Below are 17,357 nucleotides of genomic sequence, written 5' to 3'. Positions count from 1 at the left end.
TTACCTCCCTTATCTCACCTCATTTGCTCACAATGTATGTAGACTTATTTTTCTACTGTATTATTGACTGTATGTTTGTTTTACTCCATGTGTAACTGTGTTGTTATATGTGTCGAACTGCTTTGCTTTATCTTGGTCAGGTCTTAGTTTTAAATGAGAACTTGTTCTCAACTTGCCTACTTGGTTAAATAAAGGTGAAATAAAATAAATGTAAAAAATTAGGTCACATGACCAAGGAGCTATTGAAATTTTAAATTTTGAAAAATTCATGTAAAATCATGTGAGATGGAAATGGACAAACTAAAGGGTGTGCAATGTGTAGGCCCACTGAGTGGACATTCTGAACCTTGATTGAAGTCACTAGGTCACATGACCAAGTAGTTATTGAAATGTTACATTTAGAAAAATTCATGTAAAAATGTGTGAGATGAAAATGGACAAACTAGAGGGTGTGCAATATAGAAGGGTAGTCAGTGGACATTCTGAACCTGGTTTGAGTTCAGTAGGTCATATGACCAATGAGCTATTGAAATTCAAAAATGTAAATAAATAATTTAAATTAGTGCGAGATGTAAATCGACGAAAAATAAATGTGTGCAATGTGTGTCTATGCCAGTGTGTCTATGCCATCGGGTTAGCTAGAACCAGTTTTGAACGTTTTAGGAGTAATGGTTAAATAGCTAATGAAATTTGAAAAATGTGATTTGTCACTATGTTGACGGTCCCTAACTGCTGTTTGTGGACGTAAGGAAGACTCCAGGCGAATATCCGTCGAGTATCCAACCTGAATCTGTCTTTACCTCGGTCTCCAAGTTTACTTTAATATGATGGTTATTATATCAATATTTGCGCATAAAGGCGTTTCCACCGACATTTATCGCATCATTAATTTTACTGACACAAAAGATCCCACCATGCGATCGAACAAATTATCTGTCTGGATTTATAAAATTGTCCCGAAAATTCCTGATTCCATCACAGCTGTCATTATAATTGTTTTATACTCATGTCTGCACTCGCATAAAAACTGTGGCAAAACTATTCATTTGCTAGCCGGAACGTGGAAACTCGGAAGTTGTAGTCATACACATGCCGTTGTTGTTAGAAAGTCAGACATTTCCTAGTTCCAACAAGTATGTGGGCGCTGCATAGAACCTGGGAAATTCCCAAGGAAATACGATACTTATTTCCGCATTCAGATTTCACTGCTTTCCAGACTGTTGCGTTTGCGATTTGTGTAGCCTATTGTCTACATTTTAACAGAGAAGTCTGTGCTCTGTGATTTATTTTCCCTCCTCAAAGGTAAGGCAATCAATTTTTGTTAAAACAGTGGTGTTACAGCCTTTATACCAACACCCACAAAGGAGAAGGAAATTCACTTTAAACGTTATACATATTAATTACCTGACGCATGAAACCAGTCACGACCGCGCTATGGAAACATGAAATGCTTTTAAGATTTTATAAATGCCGATTTGTTTTTTTCGACATGGTGGGATCTTTTTTTGTCAGTCAAATTAATTATGCGAGAAATCGTCTTTATGGGCAAATAGGCAATTGGTATAGTTAATAACCATCATATCGAAGTACATTTTGTTGTCATGTCATGATATGTGTGCTCCTCCCGCTACGACTCGGGAAAGCATACAGTTTATTAGGCAAAATAAATACATGGTGATGAACTAAACAGGATGAGGGTCTGATTGTACACGGTGATGAACTTGACGCTCCTTTCCAATGAATATCGAGAGTCTTATTCTGGTGACATGATGATCGATGCCATGGCTGCTGTTTGACAAATAAAACAATATCGCTTTTATCCATAACAATCTCATAATGTTGGTTGCCTAGCCGCACTGTATCTGCGAGCTGTTGGCTAGAGCGCATGTGCCAAGACCAGTGGGCACATTTGCTATGTAAAGCTAACGCAACCATCAGTAGAGTTGAAAATGCGATGGAACACCATTTAAATTGTATTTTTCATTCGGTACGTGAGATTTTAACGGCAAAAGGGATTTTTTTTTAATGTAGACTACGTCATATCCGCAAACAGACGGTTTGAAACGCATCACCTGAGGGGAAATGTGTATATTGTTTTATGCAGATTATAGAATATTTGCATGAAAATCTGTCGCAAATTTGATGGAAACCTAGTTTGGAAATGGGGCAGAACCGTTGTGTTGAGATTGAGGTAATGGGGCAGGGAGGACAACAAGCTGATACATGCCAGGCATATGAAGGTGAATTATTATTCATGTTGTAGCCAGGTTCCTGTTTCTATCGTAGACATACATTTTCATAATAAGTTTACTGTTATTGCTCATTGGTCTAGATGGCCCAGTGGTGCCAGATGAAACTAGTGGACCCTAAATACCAGGAGCAGGTCCACCAGCTCTATGATGACTCCTTCCCCATGGACATCAGACAGTACCTCAGCAAGTGGATTGAGAGCATTGACTGGTAAGCAAGCAGGGATGACGACTGCAGGGAGGCTGCTGTTAAATGGATATACAAAGATCTATTCTATTTGACCGGTATTCTATTGTACTCTACCCTTTTCAATTATATCTGTATTTTATTGTATTTCATCTCGTTCATCCAATCTTAATTGCCCTGTGAATCCATATCTATGTAGAGATAATGTTGCTGTTCGGATATTGATATACAGTATGTCAATGATCCAATCCATAGGGATAATGTGGCTGTTGATGAATCCCTGGCCACTGTCCGCTTCCAAGATCTCCTAGCCCAGCTTGATGACCAACACAGCCGCTTCGCCCTGGAGAAAGACCTCCTGCGACAACACAACATCCGCAAGCTCAAGGGAAACCTCCAGGTGTAGTATTATCTCAGTTACATCTTTTCAGGACAGACCTTACTGCCAGTGGCCTTCCATACTTTATTGCTTGTATGTTACAGGAATGATCAATTAGAAGTTATACATTCTGTTGCTAATTTCCCCTTTTAACTCCTGAAATATATTGATTTTGATTGAGTTGATGTGGAATTTATGACCCGAATGTCAGTAAATGTTTTTTGGGTTTGTAGTAATAAAGTACCCACTTTTACAGGACCACTTTCAGGAGGAACCTGTTTACATGGCCATGATCATCTCTAGAAACCTGAAGGAGGAGCAGAGGATTCTGGCTGCTGCCAAAAGCATAGAGGTGCCCTACATGAACTTGTATTGACATGCATTGTTCCATAATTTCCGGACTATTAAGCACACCTGAATATAAGCCGCACCCACTGAATTTAAAAATATATATTATTTTGAACATAAATAAGCCGCACATGTCTATAAGCCGCAGGTGCCTACCGGTACATTGAAACAAATGAACTTTACACAGGCTTTAACGAAACACGGCTTGTAACAAAAAAAAATTTCGCAGTAAGCTTTAGTTGTCTTTTTGCACTGAGTCAATTCCTCACGCTGCTCTTTCCAACGTCTTATCATCGACTCATTAAGACCAAGCTCCCGTGCAGCAGCTCTATTTCCTTTTCCAACAGCCAGATCAATCGCCTTCAACTTGAAAGCTGCATCATATGCATTTCTCCGTGTCTTTGCCATGATGAGGGTGACAAAATGACTACCGTAATCAGAATGATGGGAAGTTTGAGAGCGCTCGATTTAATCTAAACAGTAAACAAAAAAGTTGCTTGACCTTAACCCGTTCGGCAATTTCATTGGTCTAATGAAAGCTTCATGCCGCCAAAAAACTGAGCACGTCACAGAATGTGTTTTTTTGGAGAGAAAAAAATTTGAAAGCGGGAAAAATCCATATATTAGCCGCGTCATTGTTTAAGCCGCGAGGTTCAAAGCGTGGGAAAAAAGTTGCGGCTTATAGTCCGGAATTTACGGTAATTAATAAAATCACCACACGTCTTTCTCTATCCATGCTGTCAGATATTGTAGATGATACATAACTGTATATTGGAGCGTTTACATGCTTTAACTGTAGAGTTAAATGAACAGTATTTTCTTCTCAGACCGACAGAGAAGACACACAGACCAGCATGGTTCTGGAGAAGCAAAAGCTGGACAACAAAGTCAAAGACATGAAAAACAAGGTTCAGGTGAGTTACCATTTCCATCGTATACTCTATGCTGATTGTTTCCTGGTGGAACAATTCCATCAGTGATTTGCAGAACATGTTCGTGCATGTCAGGTTTGCCATCTATCTGATCCAACATGTTTATCGCACTTGCTAGGAAGCGTATCAGAATATAAAGTCTCTGGAATACCTTCAAGACGAGCATGACTTTAAGGAAAATAATCTTAAGAACAGAGGTGAGGGGTTTTATTCTCAATCTGTAATAGATCATTTATTTACAGGTCTGTGTTTCAGGTTTACCCAGTAAGTGAATGTTTTTCCTTCTCCCACTTTAGAACATGAAATGAACGGGCTGACACCCAAACAGCTGGAATACGAGAAGCTGATGATTGTAGAGATGTGTTTCAAGCTGAAGTTCAAGAGAGTGGTAAGAGGGGTCATGATGAGGTTAAACAGTGAAATTTTATCATGACGTGCTGTGAATAAAAAAAAATGCAATGACAAAAAGCATGAATAATCATGCATCAAGCACTGCTAAGAATACCATTTATCATCATAGTCTGTCTGAATGACTAAGAGTGTATTATCTAGTTATAACCAGCATGCTCATATTGAAAAGTAAATGACGGTTATAGAGTAAATAATAACTACGTATGTTGTTGTCTCCCTCCACAGGAAGTGGTTGGCCAGTTGGCGGAGGTGCTCAACATGGCCGAGGCGGTCCAGTCAGACCTGATCTCAGAGGAGCTGCCTGAGTGGAAGAAGAGGCAGCAGCGCTCCTGTATTGGAGGACCACCCAACACATGTCTGGACCAACTGCAGAACTGGTGTGGAGACTAGTTCATTGTTTTGAGCATCTCTTATCTGATCAAGCAAAAAGATGAATTTAGGAACCCAACAAATAAGTATTGTTCTTATTCATCTTCTTCTTCCCCTGTAGGTTCACAGCGGTGGCAGAAAGCCTGCAGCAGGTGAGGCAGCAGCTGAAGGAGCTCCAGGAACTAGAGCAGAAGTACACATACGACAACGACCCAATCAAACAGCAGAAAGGCTTCCTGGAGGGGCGGGCCTTGGCACTGTTCCGGAACCTCCTTGAACAGTGAGTGACACCACACTTGTATTCCACTGTTAAAGGCCCACTTTGTTTTTTGCTGCCATTTTAATCATTTAAATGAATTATATACAGTACCAGTCAAAAGTTTGGACACACCTACTCAGAGGTTTATTTTTTATTTTTTTACATGTGTTATAATAGTGAACACATCAAAATATGGAATCGTAGTAACCAAAAAATATATTTTAGATTTTAGATTTGAGATTCTTCAAAGTAGCCCCCCTTTGCCTTGATGACAGCTTTGCACTCTTGGCATTCTCTCAACTAGCTTCATAAGGAATGCTTTTCCAACAGTCTTGAAGTAGTTCCCACATATGCTGAGCACTTGTTGGCTGCTTTTCCTTCACTCTGCAGTCCAACTCATCGCAAACCATCTCAATTGGGTTGAGGTCAGGTGATTGTGGAGGCCAGGTCATCTGAGGCAGCACTCCATCACTCTCCTTCTTGGTCACATAGCCCTTACACAGCCTGGAGGTGTGTTTCAAATCAAAACTAAATTTTATTTGTCACATGCGCCGAATACAACAGGTAGAGTGAAATGCAACCTTAGAGTGAAATACTTAGTTACAAGCCCTTAACCAACAATGCAGTTAAGAAAAATGCATGTAAAGTAAAAAATGTATAAGTAAAAATTAAGAAATAAAAATAACAAATAATTTAAGAGCAGTTGTAAAATAACAATACCGAGGCTATATACAGGGGTTACCGGTACAGAGTCAATGTGCGGGGGCACCGGTTAGTTGAGGGTAGATTTAAAATGTCTATGCATAAATAAACAGAATAGCAGCAGCGTCAAAGGGGGGGGCAATGCAAATAGTCTGGGTCATTGTCCTGTTGAAAAACAAATGATAGTCCCACTAAGCACAAACCAGATGGGATGGCAGATATCGCTGCAGAATGCTGTGGTAGCCATGCTGGTTAAGTGTCCCTTGAATTCAAAATAAATCACTGACAGTGTCACCTGCAAAGCACCCCCACACCATCACACCTCCTCCTACATGCAGAGATCATACTTTCACCTACTCTGTCTCATAAAAACATAGCAGTTGGATCCAAAAATCGCACATTTGGACTCATCAGACCAAAGGACAGATGTCCACCTGTCTAATGTCCATTGCTTGTGTTTCTTGGCCCAAGCAAGTCTCTTCTTATTATTGGTGTCCTTTAGTAGTGGTTTCTTTGCAGCAATTCGACCATGAAGGCCTGATTCATGCAGTCTCCTCTGAATAATGCAATGTCCGTTTTTTGAACTCTGTGAAGCATTTATTTGGGCTGCAATCTGAGATGAAGTTAACTCTAATGAACTTATCCTCTGCAGCAGAGGTAACTCTGGGTCTTCTTTTCCTGTGGCGGTCCTCATGAGAGCCAGTTTCATCATAGCGCTTGATGGTTTTTGCGACTGCGTTTGAAGAAACTTTCAACGTTCTTGAAATGTTCCGTATTGACTGTTAAAGTAATGGACTTTCGTTTCTCTTTGCTTATTTGAGCAGTTTGCCATAATATGGACTTGGTATTTTACCAAATAGGGCTATATTCTGTATACAGAACTGATTGGCTCAAACGCATTAAGAAGGAAAGAAATTTCACAAATTAACTTTTAAGAAGGCACACCTGTTAATTGAAAGTCATTCCAGGTGACTACCTCATGAAGCTGGTTGAGAGAATGCCAAGTTTGTGCAAAGCTGTCATCAAGGCAAAGGGTGGCTACTTTGAAGAATCTGAAATATAAAATATATTTTGTTATGTTTAACACTTTTTTGGTTACCACATGATTCCATATGTCTTTTTTCATAGTTATGTCTTAAGTATTATTCTACAATGTAGAAAATAGTAAATATAAAGAAAACCCTTGAATGAGTAGGTGTGTCCAAACTTTTGACTGGTACTATATATATTATGTATCAGCTGGAAGTAGAAACCTAAGTGTTGTTGTCTCTATGCCTCTATACAGTATATCACCTCACAATTCCTTGTGTCTCTGTGATGTCTTAGTTCCTTGGTGGTAGAGAGACAGCCCTGTATGCCCACACATCTACAGAGACCTCTGGTGCTACAGACAAAGATGCAGTTCACTGTCAAGCTCAGGTCAGCACAAACACAACAGCACCTCCTATCTGTAGTTCTTCCCATCTGTAGTTCCTATGGATCCTTACAGTCCTGGGTGAGTTTTAATTTGTATTTCCTCTCCTCTAGATTTCTTGTGACGCTCCAGGAATTCAACTATCAGCTCAAAGTGAAAGCTTTGTTTGACAAGTAAGTAAATGAGTGTTGTGTTATTTTGTCCTGCTCTTGAATTTGGGATGTTAATACATAACTATATGCACGTTTTATTTTCTCTCCAGGGACGTTACAGAAAAGAATGGGTTTCGTAAGTTCAACATATTGGGTACCGACACAAAAGTTATTAATATGGAGGAGTCAAATGGAAGCTTGGCTGCAGAGTTTTCACATTTGGTAAGCTAGCACCATTTTAAATGGCATACAGGGCACTAAATCTGAATGACTTGTCCCAGTTGTCCATTTGGACCTGCAATGTCATCACTCTTTACAGCAGGGTTCTCCAACTGGCAGTCATTTTATTTGGCGGTCAAGTTGTATTTTTATTTATTTATTACTGTAAAAATACCAGCAAATCAGCTCCGAGTGATTTTAATTTTGGAAATCTGTTCCAAAGTATTCCACGCATTATAGAGAAATATATGTGACCGTATACAAATGTAAGCAAGGTTTGATATGGTTATAGTAAAATATGATATCTGTTTGGGCTTCTTGCGGTCAATTTGTAGGCTACAAATTATTTGTAATTATGCTCGGGCACCCTGACCATCCTCTCAAGAAAATATCGGCCTGCAGCTGAATCTACAGTAGTTGATGATCCCTGCTTTACAGTTTATTCTTTGATCTCAACACAGAAACTGCTAGAGCAGAGAGTGACTGGAAAAGGAAAGAAAGAGGTAAGAGAGCTGGTTTCTGATTGGTCTTAATGGGCTGTAATGACCATGTATTCGGTACAGTATTTGTGAATTTCATGATGAGTATTAAATACATTCTGGTGCGGATTATGTTTCTCTGTCTGTCCATGTTATTCCAGGGGCCTCTCATTGTGACAGAGGAGCTGCACTGCATCTGCTTTGAGTCGGAACTCCGCCAGTCAGGTCTGGAAATCAAACTAGGGGTAAGTGATCTGAAATATAGAGATTCAGGTCTACACTCCCATGAGGTCCAACAGCGCTTTGGCCTTATTTAATTTGACTTTGATTTAGTCTGGCCTCTGGTCCTTTTTAGACCATCTCCCTGCCCATCGTGGTCATCTCCAACAGCAGCCAGATGCCCAGTGGCTGGGCCTCCATCCTGTGGTACAACATGCTGACCAGCGAGCCCCAGGTAGTCTTCTCTCAAGGTTCCTTCCTCCTAGGGAGTTTTTCCTTGCCTTGAAGGTGCTTTGCTGGCTTACTGTCAAACACTTTGACAACTTTTGATTTAAAAATCCGTTTTTAAATAAATATGATTGATTTGTTGGAACAGAACCTGGAGTTCTTCCTGAGCCCTCCGACAGTGTCCTGGGGTCAGCTATCTGAGGTGCTGAGCTGGCAGTTCTCCTCTGTCACCAAGAGGGGACTCAATGATGAGCAGCTAGGCATTCTGGCCGACAAACTACTGGGCCAGAAAGCACAGAGGAATCCTGAGGGCCTTATCCCCTGGACCATGTTTGGTGCTGTCAAGGTAGGTTAGGATTACAGTACACAGAATATTTGGTCCCAATTTAAACAAAGTACAATTCATAAAGCATTTATATACTGTAGCAAACAGAAGATTTATGTAGTGTTTATGAAGCATTTAAGTGTATATCTTATTCTTTAAATGGTGTAGAAAAGGTGATGTAACAATTCCCAACGTAGGGGGACTTGCCAAATGTGACAATATACAATGTATGTTTATACGCCATTTATATAATATGACATGCACATGTAGATGATTTGTGAAGCATTTACAGTGCATTCGGAAAGTATTCAGACCCCATTGACTTTTTCCACATTTTGTTACGTTACAGCCTTATAAAATTGAAAGAATAATTATTTTCCCCTCAATCTACACACTATAATGACAAAGCAAAAACAGGTTTAGACATTTTTACAAATCTATAAAAAAATATATTACTTACACTACCGGTCAAAAGGGTTTTTCTTTATTTTTACTATTTTCTACATTGTAGAATAATAGTGAAGACATCAAACTATGAAATAACACATATGGAATCATGTAGTAACCAAAAAAGTGTTAAACAAATCAGAATTTATTTGAAATTCTTCAAATGGCCACCCTTCGCCTTGATGACAGCTTTGCACACTCTTGGCATTTTCTCAACCAGCTTCATGAGGCAATCTGGAATGCATTTCAATTAACAGGTGTGCCTTCTAAAAAGTTAATTTGTGGAATTTCTTTCCTCAAAAGATCGGACTGTTTTTAAATTTTCCCCTAAAATGACATATCCAAATCTGTAGTTCAGGACCTGAAGCAAGTATATGCATATTCTTGATACCATTTGAAAGGAAACACTTAAGTTTGTGAATGTGAAATTAAGGTAGGAGAATAACACGTTAGATTTGGTAAAAGATAATACAAAAAAAAAAAGTTTTTGTTCCATCATCTTTGAAGTGCAGGAGAAAGGCCAATATCACTTTGGAGTCTAGGTGCAATTTAGATTTTGGCCACTAGATGGCAGCAGTGTATGTGCAAAGTTTTAAACTGATCCCATTACATTACTGTTCAAAATGTTGTATCAAGTCTACCCAAATGTGTGAATTGGTAAATTGATACATTTCTAGTACATAACTATAGAGAACATGCAAAAATGATATGGTAATATTTTTTTTTAGTTTACACACTCCCAGGAATGTCAGAAATGATGGATAATTAGCTTCCCTACAGAAAATACACTAACCTTCACACATCTAGATGGGGGGGGGGGGGGGGAGGAGAGGTTCAAACTGTAGAACCCAGGTCCTACATTTCAATATAAAAATGTATCTTATCAAACAGAACTATGCTACATTTTATCTCTGGGACCCTCAGGATGACAAATCAGAGCAAGGTTACTGAATGTAATACATTATTTACCTTCAGAGGTGAATGTATCAAACCAGTTGCATGATAAGTTTTGTTGTTGTGCACTCTCCTCAAACAATAACATGGTATTTTTTCACTAATAGCTACTGTTAATTGGACAGTGCAGTTAGATTAACAAGAATTTAAGCTTTCTGCCTTAAGACATGTCTATGTCCTGGGAAATGTTCTTGTTACTTACAACGTCATGCTAATCACATTAGCGCACGTTAGCTCAACCAACCCATGGGGGGGATACCGATCCCGTAGAGGTTTAATGCATTTGAGCCAATCAGTTGTGTTGTGACAAGATGGGGGGGGGGGGGGTATACAGAAGATAGCCCTATTTGGTAAAAGACCAAGTACATATTATGGTAAGAATAGCTCAAATAAGCAAAGAGAAACGACAGGCCATCATTACTTTAAGACATGAAGGTCAGTCAATACGGAACATTTCAAGAAATTTGCAAGTTTCTTCAAATGCAGTCACAAAAACCATCAAGCACTATGATGGTAAGTAAGCATTTCACTGTAAGGTCTACACCTGTTGTATTCGCCGCATGTGACAAATACAATTTGATTTGATTTTATGGCCTGATTCACAGTCTCCTCTGAACAGTTGATGTTGATGTGTCTGTTACTTGAACTCTGAAGCTGTCATGGCTGTCGTAGAGAGGGGACCAAAGTGCAGCGTGGTTGTAGTTCCACATTTTATTAAATCTGTTAAACTTTGCAATACATAAATAACTGAATTAACAAAACAAACCATGACGCAGAGAGAAACAAACACTACTCAAAATATAATAACCCACAAAAACCCAGGAAGAAAAACCCCTACTTAACCTGTTGAGGACAGACGTGCGGAACCCCTAGCCAACAGCCAATGGCATCGCACGGCACGAAATACAAAACCAAATAAAATACCACTATTCAATTTTCTCAAACAATCAACTATTTTACACCATTTTAAAGATAACTCTGGTTAATCTAACCACATTGTCCGATTTCAAAAAGGCTTTACAGCAAAAGCAAAACATTAGATTATGTTAGGAGAGTACATAGACACAAATAATCACACAGCCATTTTCCAAGCAAGCATATATGTCACATAAACCCAAACCACAGCTAAATGCAGCACTAACCTTTGATCTTCATCAGATGACACTCCTAGGACATTATGTTATACAATACATGCATGTTTTGTTCAATCAAGTTCATATTTATATCAAAAACCAGCTTTTTACATTAGCATGTGATGTTCAGAACTAGCATACCCACCGAAAACTTCCGGTGAATTTACTAAATTACTCATGATAAACGTTGACAAAATACATAACAATTATTTTAAGAATTCTAGATACAGAATTCCTTTATGCAATCGCTATGTCCGATTTTAAAATAGCTTTTCGGCGAAAGCACATTTTGCAATATTCTGAGTACATAGCTCCAATTAGAGACAACGAGGACCAGCTGCCTCCAATTGGAGATCAACCCAAAAAACAACAGAAATAGAAAAAGTAGAACTTAAACATAAATACAAAACATAGAAAAACACACAACACCCCATGTCACGCCCTGACCTACTCTACCATAGAAAATAACCTCTTACTTTGGTCAGGACGTGACAGAAGCATTTATTTGGGCTGCAATTTCTGAGGTTGGTAACAATAATGAACTTATCCTCTACAGCAGAGGTAACTCTGGGTCTTCCTTTCCTGTAGCGGTCCTCATGAGAGCCAGTTTCATCATAGCGCTTGATGGTTTTTGCAACTGCACTTGAAGAAACGTTCATATTGACTGACCTTCATGTCTTAAAGTAATGATGGACTGTCATTTCTCTTTGCTTATTTGAGCTGTTCTTGCCATAATATGGACTTGGTCTTTTACCAAATAGAGCTATCTTCTGTATACCCCCTACCTTGTCACAACACAACTGATAGGCTCAAACGCATGAACATCTGCTCCAGAGACTGGGGTGAAGGTTCACCTTCCAACAGGACAACGATCCTAAGCACACAGCCAAGACGACGCAGGAGTGGCTTCAGGTCAAGTCTTTGAATGTGTTATAACCAAGAAGACTCAAGGCTGTAATCACTGCCAAAGGTGCTTCAACAAAGTACTGATGGGTTCTGACTTCTAAATGTGAAAATATGAAATGTACTTATTCATGTCACTGAGGGAGAATGTAGAACATTTACATTCTGTCAGAATACATTACTGTTAGACATCAGGGATCTTATGGGAAGGAGAAGGGCCACAGTTTGCTACAAGTCAACAGGACAGCCATGAGTTGGGGAGGAGTGAGGAATTTGTGCCGTGGTCAGGACAGATGTCACGAGAATTTTGCTATCTCAATGGTTGAACTCAACTATCACTCAAGCTTTGTCTACTTCCCAGAGGTCGTCAATCTCCGGTTAATAAAGAATTAGACAAAGTCTCAGATTCTGCAATAGATCAGTCCTTTATTCAGAGAGCGCTCTGTCTTCAAAATGAGAACGCAATCTTTTTAAAGCACACACACACACACACACACAAATGAACTCACATCAGTATAAACTCCACCTCTCTTTAGGTGGCCTGTATTTTTCCAAAGTTCACATGCATTGTTTATCACCCTTCTGCAACATGTTTCATCTTCTGCAAGCCATTTTTAACAGTTTTTCTCCTCCCTAGGGTGGGGAGGCCTCTTTCCAGTTATTCGTTTCAACGTTATCACAAGTCAACAGTTCAGTTGTCCTTGAATGTCTCAACTATACCCAGCTCATAATGTGAAATAGTAACACAATGGCCTAGTCACACACATTATTGAATTATGACTCTTAACACATTTCATACAATTATATGGTTTCAGGGTGGAATACTTTAGTCATTATCTTAAACATACAAATTATTCTATCAACAGATATCACTAATGTCCTGTCTAGCTTAAGAGATGTATTGGCTGTCCTGATGTGTAAGGAGGAGACTCAGTATACGAGGAAGGTTTAAATACCAGTGCTTGTGTAAATATATGTATTGGTCTGTTCAGCTGTCTGACTCAGTGGGTGAATAAACTTGGTTTGAGCTTTACTAATCGTCCATGAGATTTTACTCTTTATTTAGAACGTAACAGTACTGAGTAAAGGGTCTCAATACTTATGTAAATGTGATATTTAAGTTTTTTATTTTAGATAAATTAGCAAAAATGTCTACAAACCTGTTTTTGCTTTGTCATTATAGGGTATTGTGTGTAGATTGATGGAAAAAAACTATTGAATCAATTTTAGAATAAGGCTGTAGTGTAACAAAATGTGGAAAAGTCAAGGAGTCTGAATACTTTCCGAATGCACTGTATGTAGTGCTTATGAAACCTTTATTCTATATAAAGCCTTTTATAAGTTGTACTTTTAAAAATATTTACAGTTCAAAGAGATATATATATATATATATATATATATGTATATATGTATGTATGTATGAGGAGGACATCTAGTAAGTGTTTCCTTTTGTCAACTATAGAGCCTCAGTGAGAAGAGGTTTCCCTTCTGGCTGTGGATCGAAGCCATCCTGGACCTCATCAAGAGACATCTGCTGACCCTGTGGAATGATGGGTGAGTTATTCTTTACTCTTTTTGGAATTGCACATTTACAAAAGCAAATAACTAGTGCTCTTATAGGGATGACATATTAGCTGAATGGCTACATCTGGCACATTTACAGACATGAACAATGTGCATTGTCCCTGCCTACTAAAACAAATACAGTAATGTAAGTAATAAAGAAATGTTGCTTGTTCTCTCCCACTACAGTTGCATCCTGGGCTTCGTGAGTAAGGAGAGGGCAAAGGCCATGCTGACTGGGAAGTGTCCAGGCACGTTCCTGCTGCGCTTCAGTGAGAGTAGCAGAGACGGAGCCATCACATTCACTTGGGTGGAACACGACCTAAACGGTGAGTAGCACACATGCGCATTTACAACTAAAGGTGCTATATTTGAATCTGTTTTTTTATTTCACCCTTATTTTAGCAGGGTGGATTCCCCCCAAAATACATTCATGAAAAACAACCACATTTCTCAAAAAAGAGTTCCTCAACCAACAAACTGAATTGCCCAAAGGGCACCAATGCAACCAACTGTAGATTATTTTCAAGATGGTTCCATAAATGAGGTGTGGATCAACTAAAAGCTGTTTTATCCTAAATCTGTAGAGACAGAAGGAATTTCAAGAGTTAACCATCCCTGTGACGGAGTATGGTATCTCATACCTCTATATGTTAGTAACAATGTTAGGTAAATGCAGTTTTTTTTGCAAAAGAGCTTTATAAATTAACAGAATGCAATGTTTTGACCTATGCGATGTCAGAGGGTCAGCCTACTTTCTGTTAGAATGCAAAGATGAATGCTAAACCTGTCACCCATGTTCCACAGATGAGCCTGTATTCCATGCAGTGGCGCCCTACACCAAGAGTGAGCTGTCTGCCGTCTCTCTGCCTGACATCATCCGAACCTACAAGGTGATGGCAGCTGAGAACATCCCAGAGAACCCACTCTGCTTCCTCTACCCAGACATCCCCAAAGACGAGTCCTTCGGAAAGTACTACACCAGGGCCTCCGAGGGTAAGCAGCCAGTGATCTTTTTGTTTCAAATCATATCTTATTTACAAGGTCTCGTGTGAAGGTTACCCGTGACTGAGGTAAAAAAATGTATGGAATAAATAGGATTTAACTGTTATTTCCTTTTTTTGTTATTTTGTTCCTGATGCTTTCCTAAATCTCTGATGCATTTCAGACACCTCAAACCATACTTCGTTTAGATTTATTTTTGGCCATGTATGAATGTTTTATTCAATGTGTCTCTATGGGCTAATAGCAGTAAGGCCAAATAAGTCTTTCATCAAATAATTTTTATATATTTTTTGGGAATACCTACAGAGGTCCTAAAAATAGCTGGTCCATCTTATGATCAAACTAAAACAATTCTATATGTTAGCTTTATAGATATCGTCTTAGACTCCTAGGGGTTCAGCTTGTGGGCGTCGTAGAGCAAAACAGCTGACCCGTTCGTGTGAGTCTCAGCTTTCCATAGTGGGGTGATTTTTGTTTCTGGCTTAAACCGTTCGGACTTGACAGATGTTTTCGTTGGAAGAAAAACAAAGTTGGCATGCCAAAGGGACCGACTTCAAACGAGTCCCGTGAAGCTTGTCGTAGACCAAAACAGCCGTGAGTCTCAGCTTTCCATAATGGGGTCACTCCGCTGTAGAGCTGCCTGTTTCCACTGCAGATGGGGTAAACCGACATCGGCGGATGTTGTGTATTGAGACGCAGTCCTTGCAAAAAACTAAAGCCTCTAGGTTGAACAGACAGATTAGTTTTCCACGCAGGCACAGACATCGACTATAGGCATATCAAATATAAATGTTTACAAAATAATAATAAGACATGATACATTTCACATTATAGAATTATAGGAATATAGAATTAATAAAACATCTGTTGGTCAGAAAATAGAAGTGATAAGATTAGGCATTCTATTTCTGTGTTTAAAATCCCCTCAATGACCATGGTGTCTGGTAAACCTTTGGGGATGTTTATTATGAACAAAACATCCCCAATCTTCCATCTGGTCCTCCATTTAGTTTTTCAGCATCGGAGCCCATGGACGTGGAGAGTCCAACCGACACAGGATACGTAGACACTAATATCATATCAGTGTCAGAAGTGTAAGTTTAGAGTAGGCTACCCTTCATACGTTACATATTTCTTAATCTATAACAGGAAGACATTTTATTTGCAATGTTCTGGTTTGGGTCCCGTGTGGCTCAGTTGGTAGAGCATGGTGTTTGCAACGCCACGTTTGTGGGTTCGATTCCCACGGGGGACCAGTACGGGGGAAAAAATTATGAAATGTATGCATTCACTACTGTAAGTCGCTCTGGATAAGAGCGTCTGCTAAATGTCTAAAATGTAAAAAAAAAAAAGTAAAATGTAATCCATAATCTGACTTAATTGACTGTTATTTTCCCCATGGACATCAGAGAGTACCTCAGCAAGTGGATTGAGAGCATCGACTGGTAAGCAAGCAGGGATGACGACTGCAGGGAGGCTGCTGTTAAATGGATATACAAAGATCTATTCTATTTGACCGGTATTCTATTGTACTCTACCCTTTTCAATTATATCTGTATTTTATTGTATTTCATCTCGTTCATCCAATCTTAATTGCCCTGTGAATCCATATCTATGTAGAGATAATGTTGCTGTTCGGATATTGATATACAGTATGTCAATGATCCAATCCATAGGGATAATGTGGCTGTTGATGAATCCTTGGCCACTGTCTGCTTCCACGATCTCCTAGCCCAGCTTGATGACCAACACAGCCACTTCGCCCTGGAGAAAGACCTCCTGCGACAACACAACATCCGCAAGCTCAAGGGAAACCTCCAGGTGTAGTATTATCTCAGTTACATCTTTTCAGGACAGACCTTACTGCCAGTGGCCTTCCATACTTTATTGCTTGTATGTTACAGGAATGATCAATTAGAAGTTATACATTCTGTTGCTAATTTCCCCTTTTAACTCCTGAAATATATTGATTTTGATTGAGTTGATGTGGAATTTATGACCCGAATGTCAGTAAATGTTTTTTGGGTTTGTAGTAATAAAGTACCCACTTTTACAGGACCACTTTACATTTACATTACATTTAAGACATTTAGCAGACGCTCTTATCCAGAGCGACTTACAAATTGGTGCATTCACCTTATAATATCCAGTGGAACAACCACTTTACAATAGTGCATCTAAATCTACAATACAGATACCCGCCATTTTGGAGTCATCTAAAATCATAAATAGCATTAGAAATATTTCAGGAGGAACCTGTTTACATGGCCATGATCATCTCTAGAAACCTGAAGGAGGAGCAGAGGATTCTGGCTGCTGCCAAAAGCATAGAGGTGCCCTACATGAACTTGTATTGACATACATTGTAATTAATAAAATCACCACACATCTCTCTAACCATGCTGTCAGATATTGTAGATGATGCATAACTATATTGGAGCGTTTACATGCTTTAACTGTAGAGTTAAATGAACAGTATT

The 17,357-nt window shown here is 39.1% G+C and overlaps 1 protein-coding gene across 1 annotated transcript in view; it reads left to right on the top strand.

The window, feature by feature from the left end:
- The first annotated feature begins 1,100 nt into the window (after nt 1-1,100).
- Nucleotides 1,101-17,357, top strand: part of LOC106575214 (uncharacterized) — a 31,923-nt gene continuing 15,666 nt past the window's right edge. Inside the window, exons 1-22 of the mRNA XM_082964380.1 lie at nt 1,101-1,302; nt 2,333-2,460; nt 2,692-2,836; nt 3,072-3,167; nt 3,991-4,077; nt 4,214-4,292; nt 4,392-4,483; nt 4,732-4,883; nt 4,997-5,155; nt 7,163-7,255; nt 7,364-7,423; nt 7,513-7,624; nt 8,083-8,124; nt 8,262-8,345; nt 8,456-8,554; nt 8,696-8,893; nt 13,772-13,863; nt 14,062-14,201; nt 14,680-14,868; nt 16,287-16,390; nt 16,507-16,698; nt 17,127-17,210. Coding sequence (XP_082820506.1) covers nt 2,333-2,460; nt 2,692-2,836; nt 3,072-3,167; nt 3,991-4,077; nt 4,214-4,292; nt 4,392-4,483; nt 4,732-4,883; nt 4,997-5,155; nt 7,163-7,255; nt 7,364-7,423; nt 7,513-7,624; nt 8,083-8,124; nt 8,262-8,345; nt 8,456-8,554; nt 8,696-8,893; nt 13,772-13,863; nt 14,062-14,201; nt 14,680-14,868; nt 16,287-16,390; nt 16,507-16,698; nt 17,127-17,210 — 2,427 coding nt within the window. The 5' untranslated portion in view covers nt 1,101-1,302. The remainder of the gene's footprint in view (nt 1,303-2,332; nt 2,461-2,691; nt 2,837-3,071; nt 3,168-3,990; nt 4,078-4,213; nt 4,293-4,391; nt 4,484-4,731; nt 4,884-4,996; nt 5,156-7,162; nt 7,256-7,363; nt 7,424-7,512; nt 7,625-8,082; nt 8,125-8,261; nt 8,346-8,455; nt 8,555-8,695; nt 8,894-13,771; nt 13,864-14,061; nt 14,202-14,679; nt 14,869-16,286; nt 16,391-16,506; nt 16,699-17,126; nt 17,211-17,357) is intronic.

Source organism: Salmo salar, chromosome 17, assembly GCF_965601325.2.
Source record: "Salmo salar chromosome 17, fSalSal1, whole genome shotgun sequence".
Classification (NCBI taxonomy): domain Eukaryota; kingdom Metazoa; phylum Chordata; class Actinopteri; order Salmoniformes; family Salmonidae; genus Salmo; species Salmo salar.
This window is presented reverse-complemented; position numbering and strand designations above follow the sequence as displayed.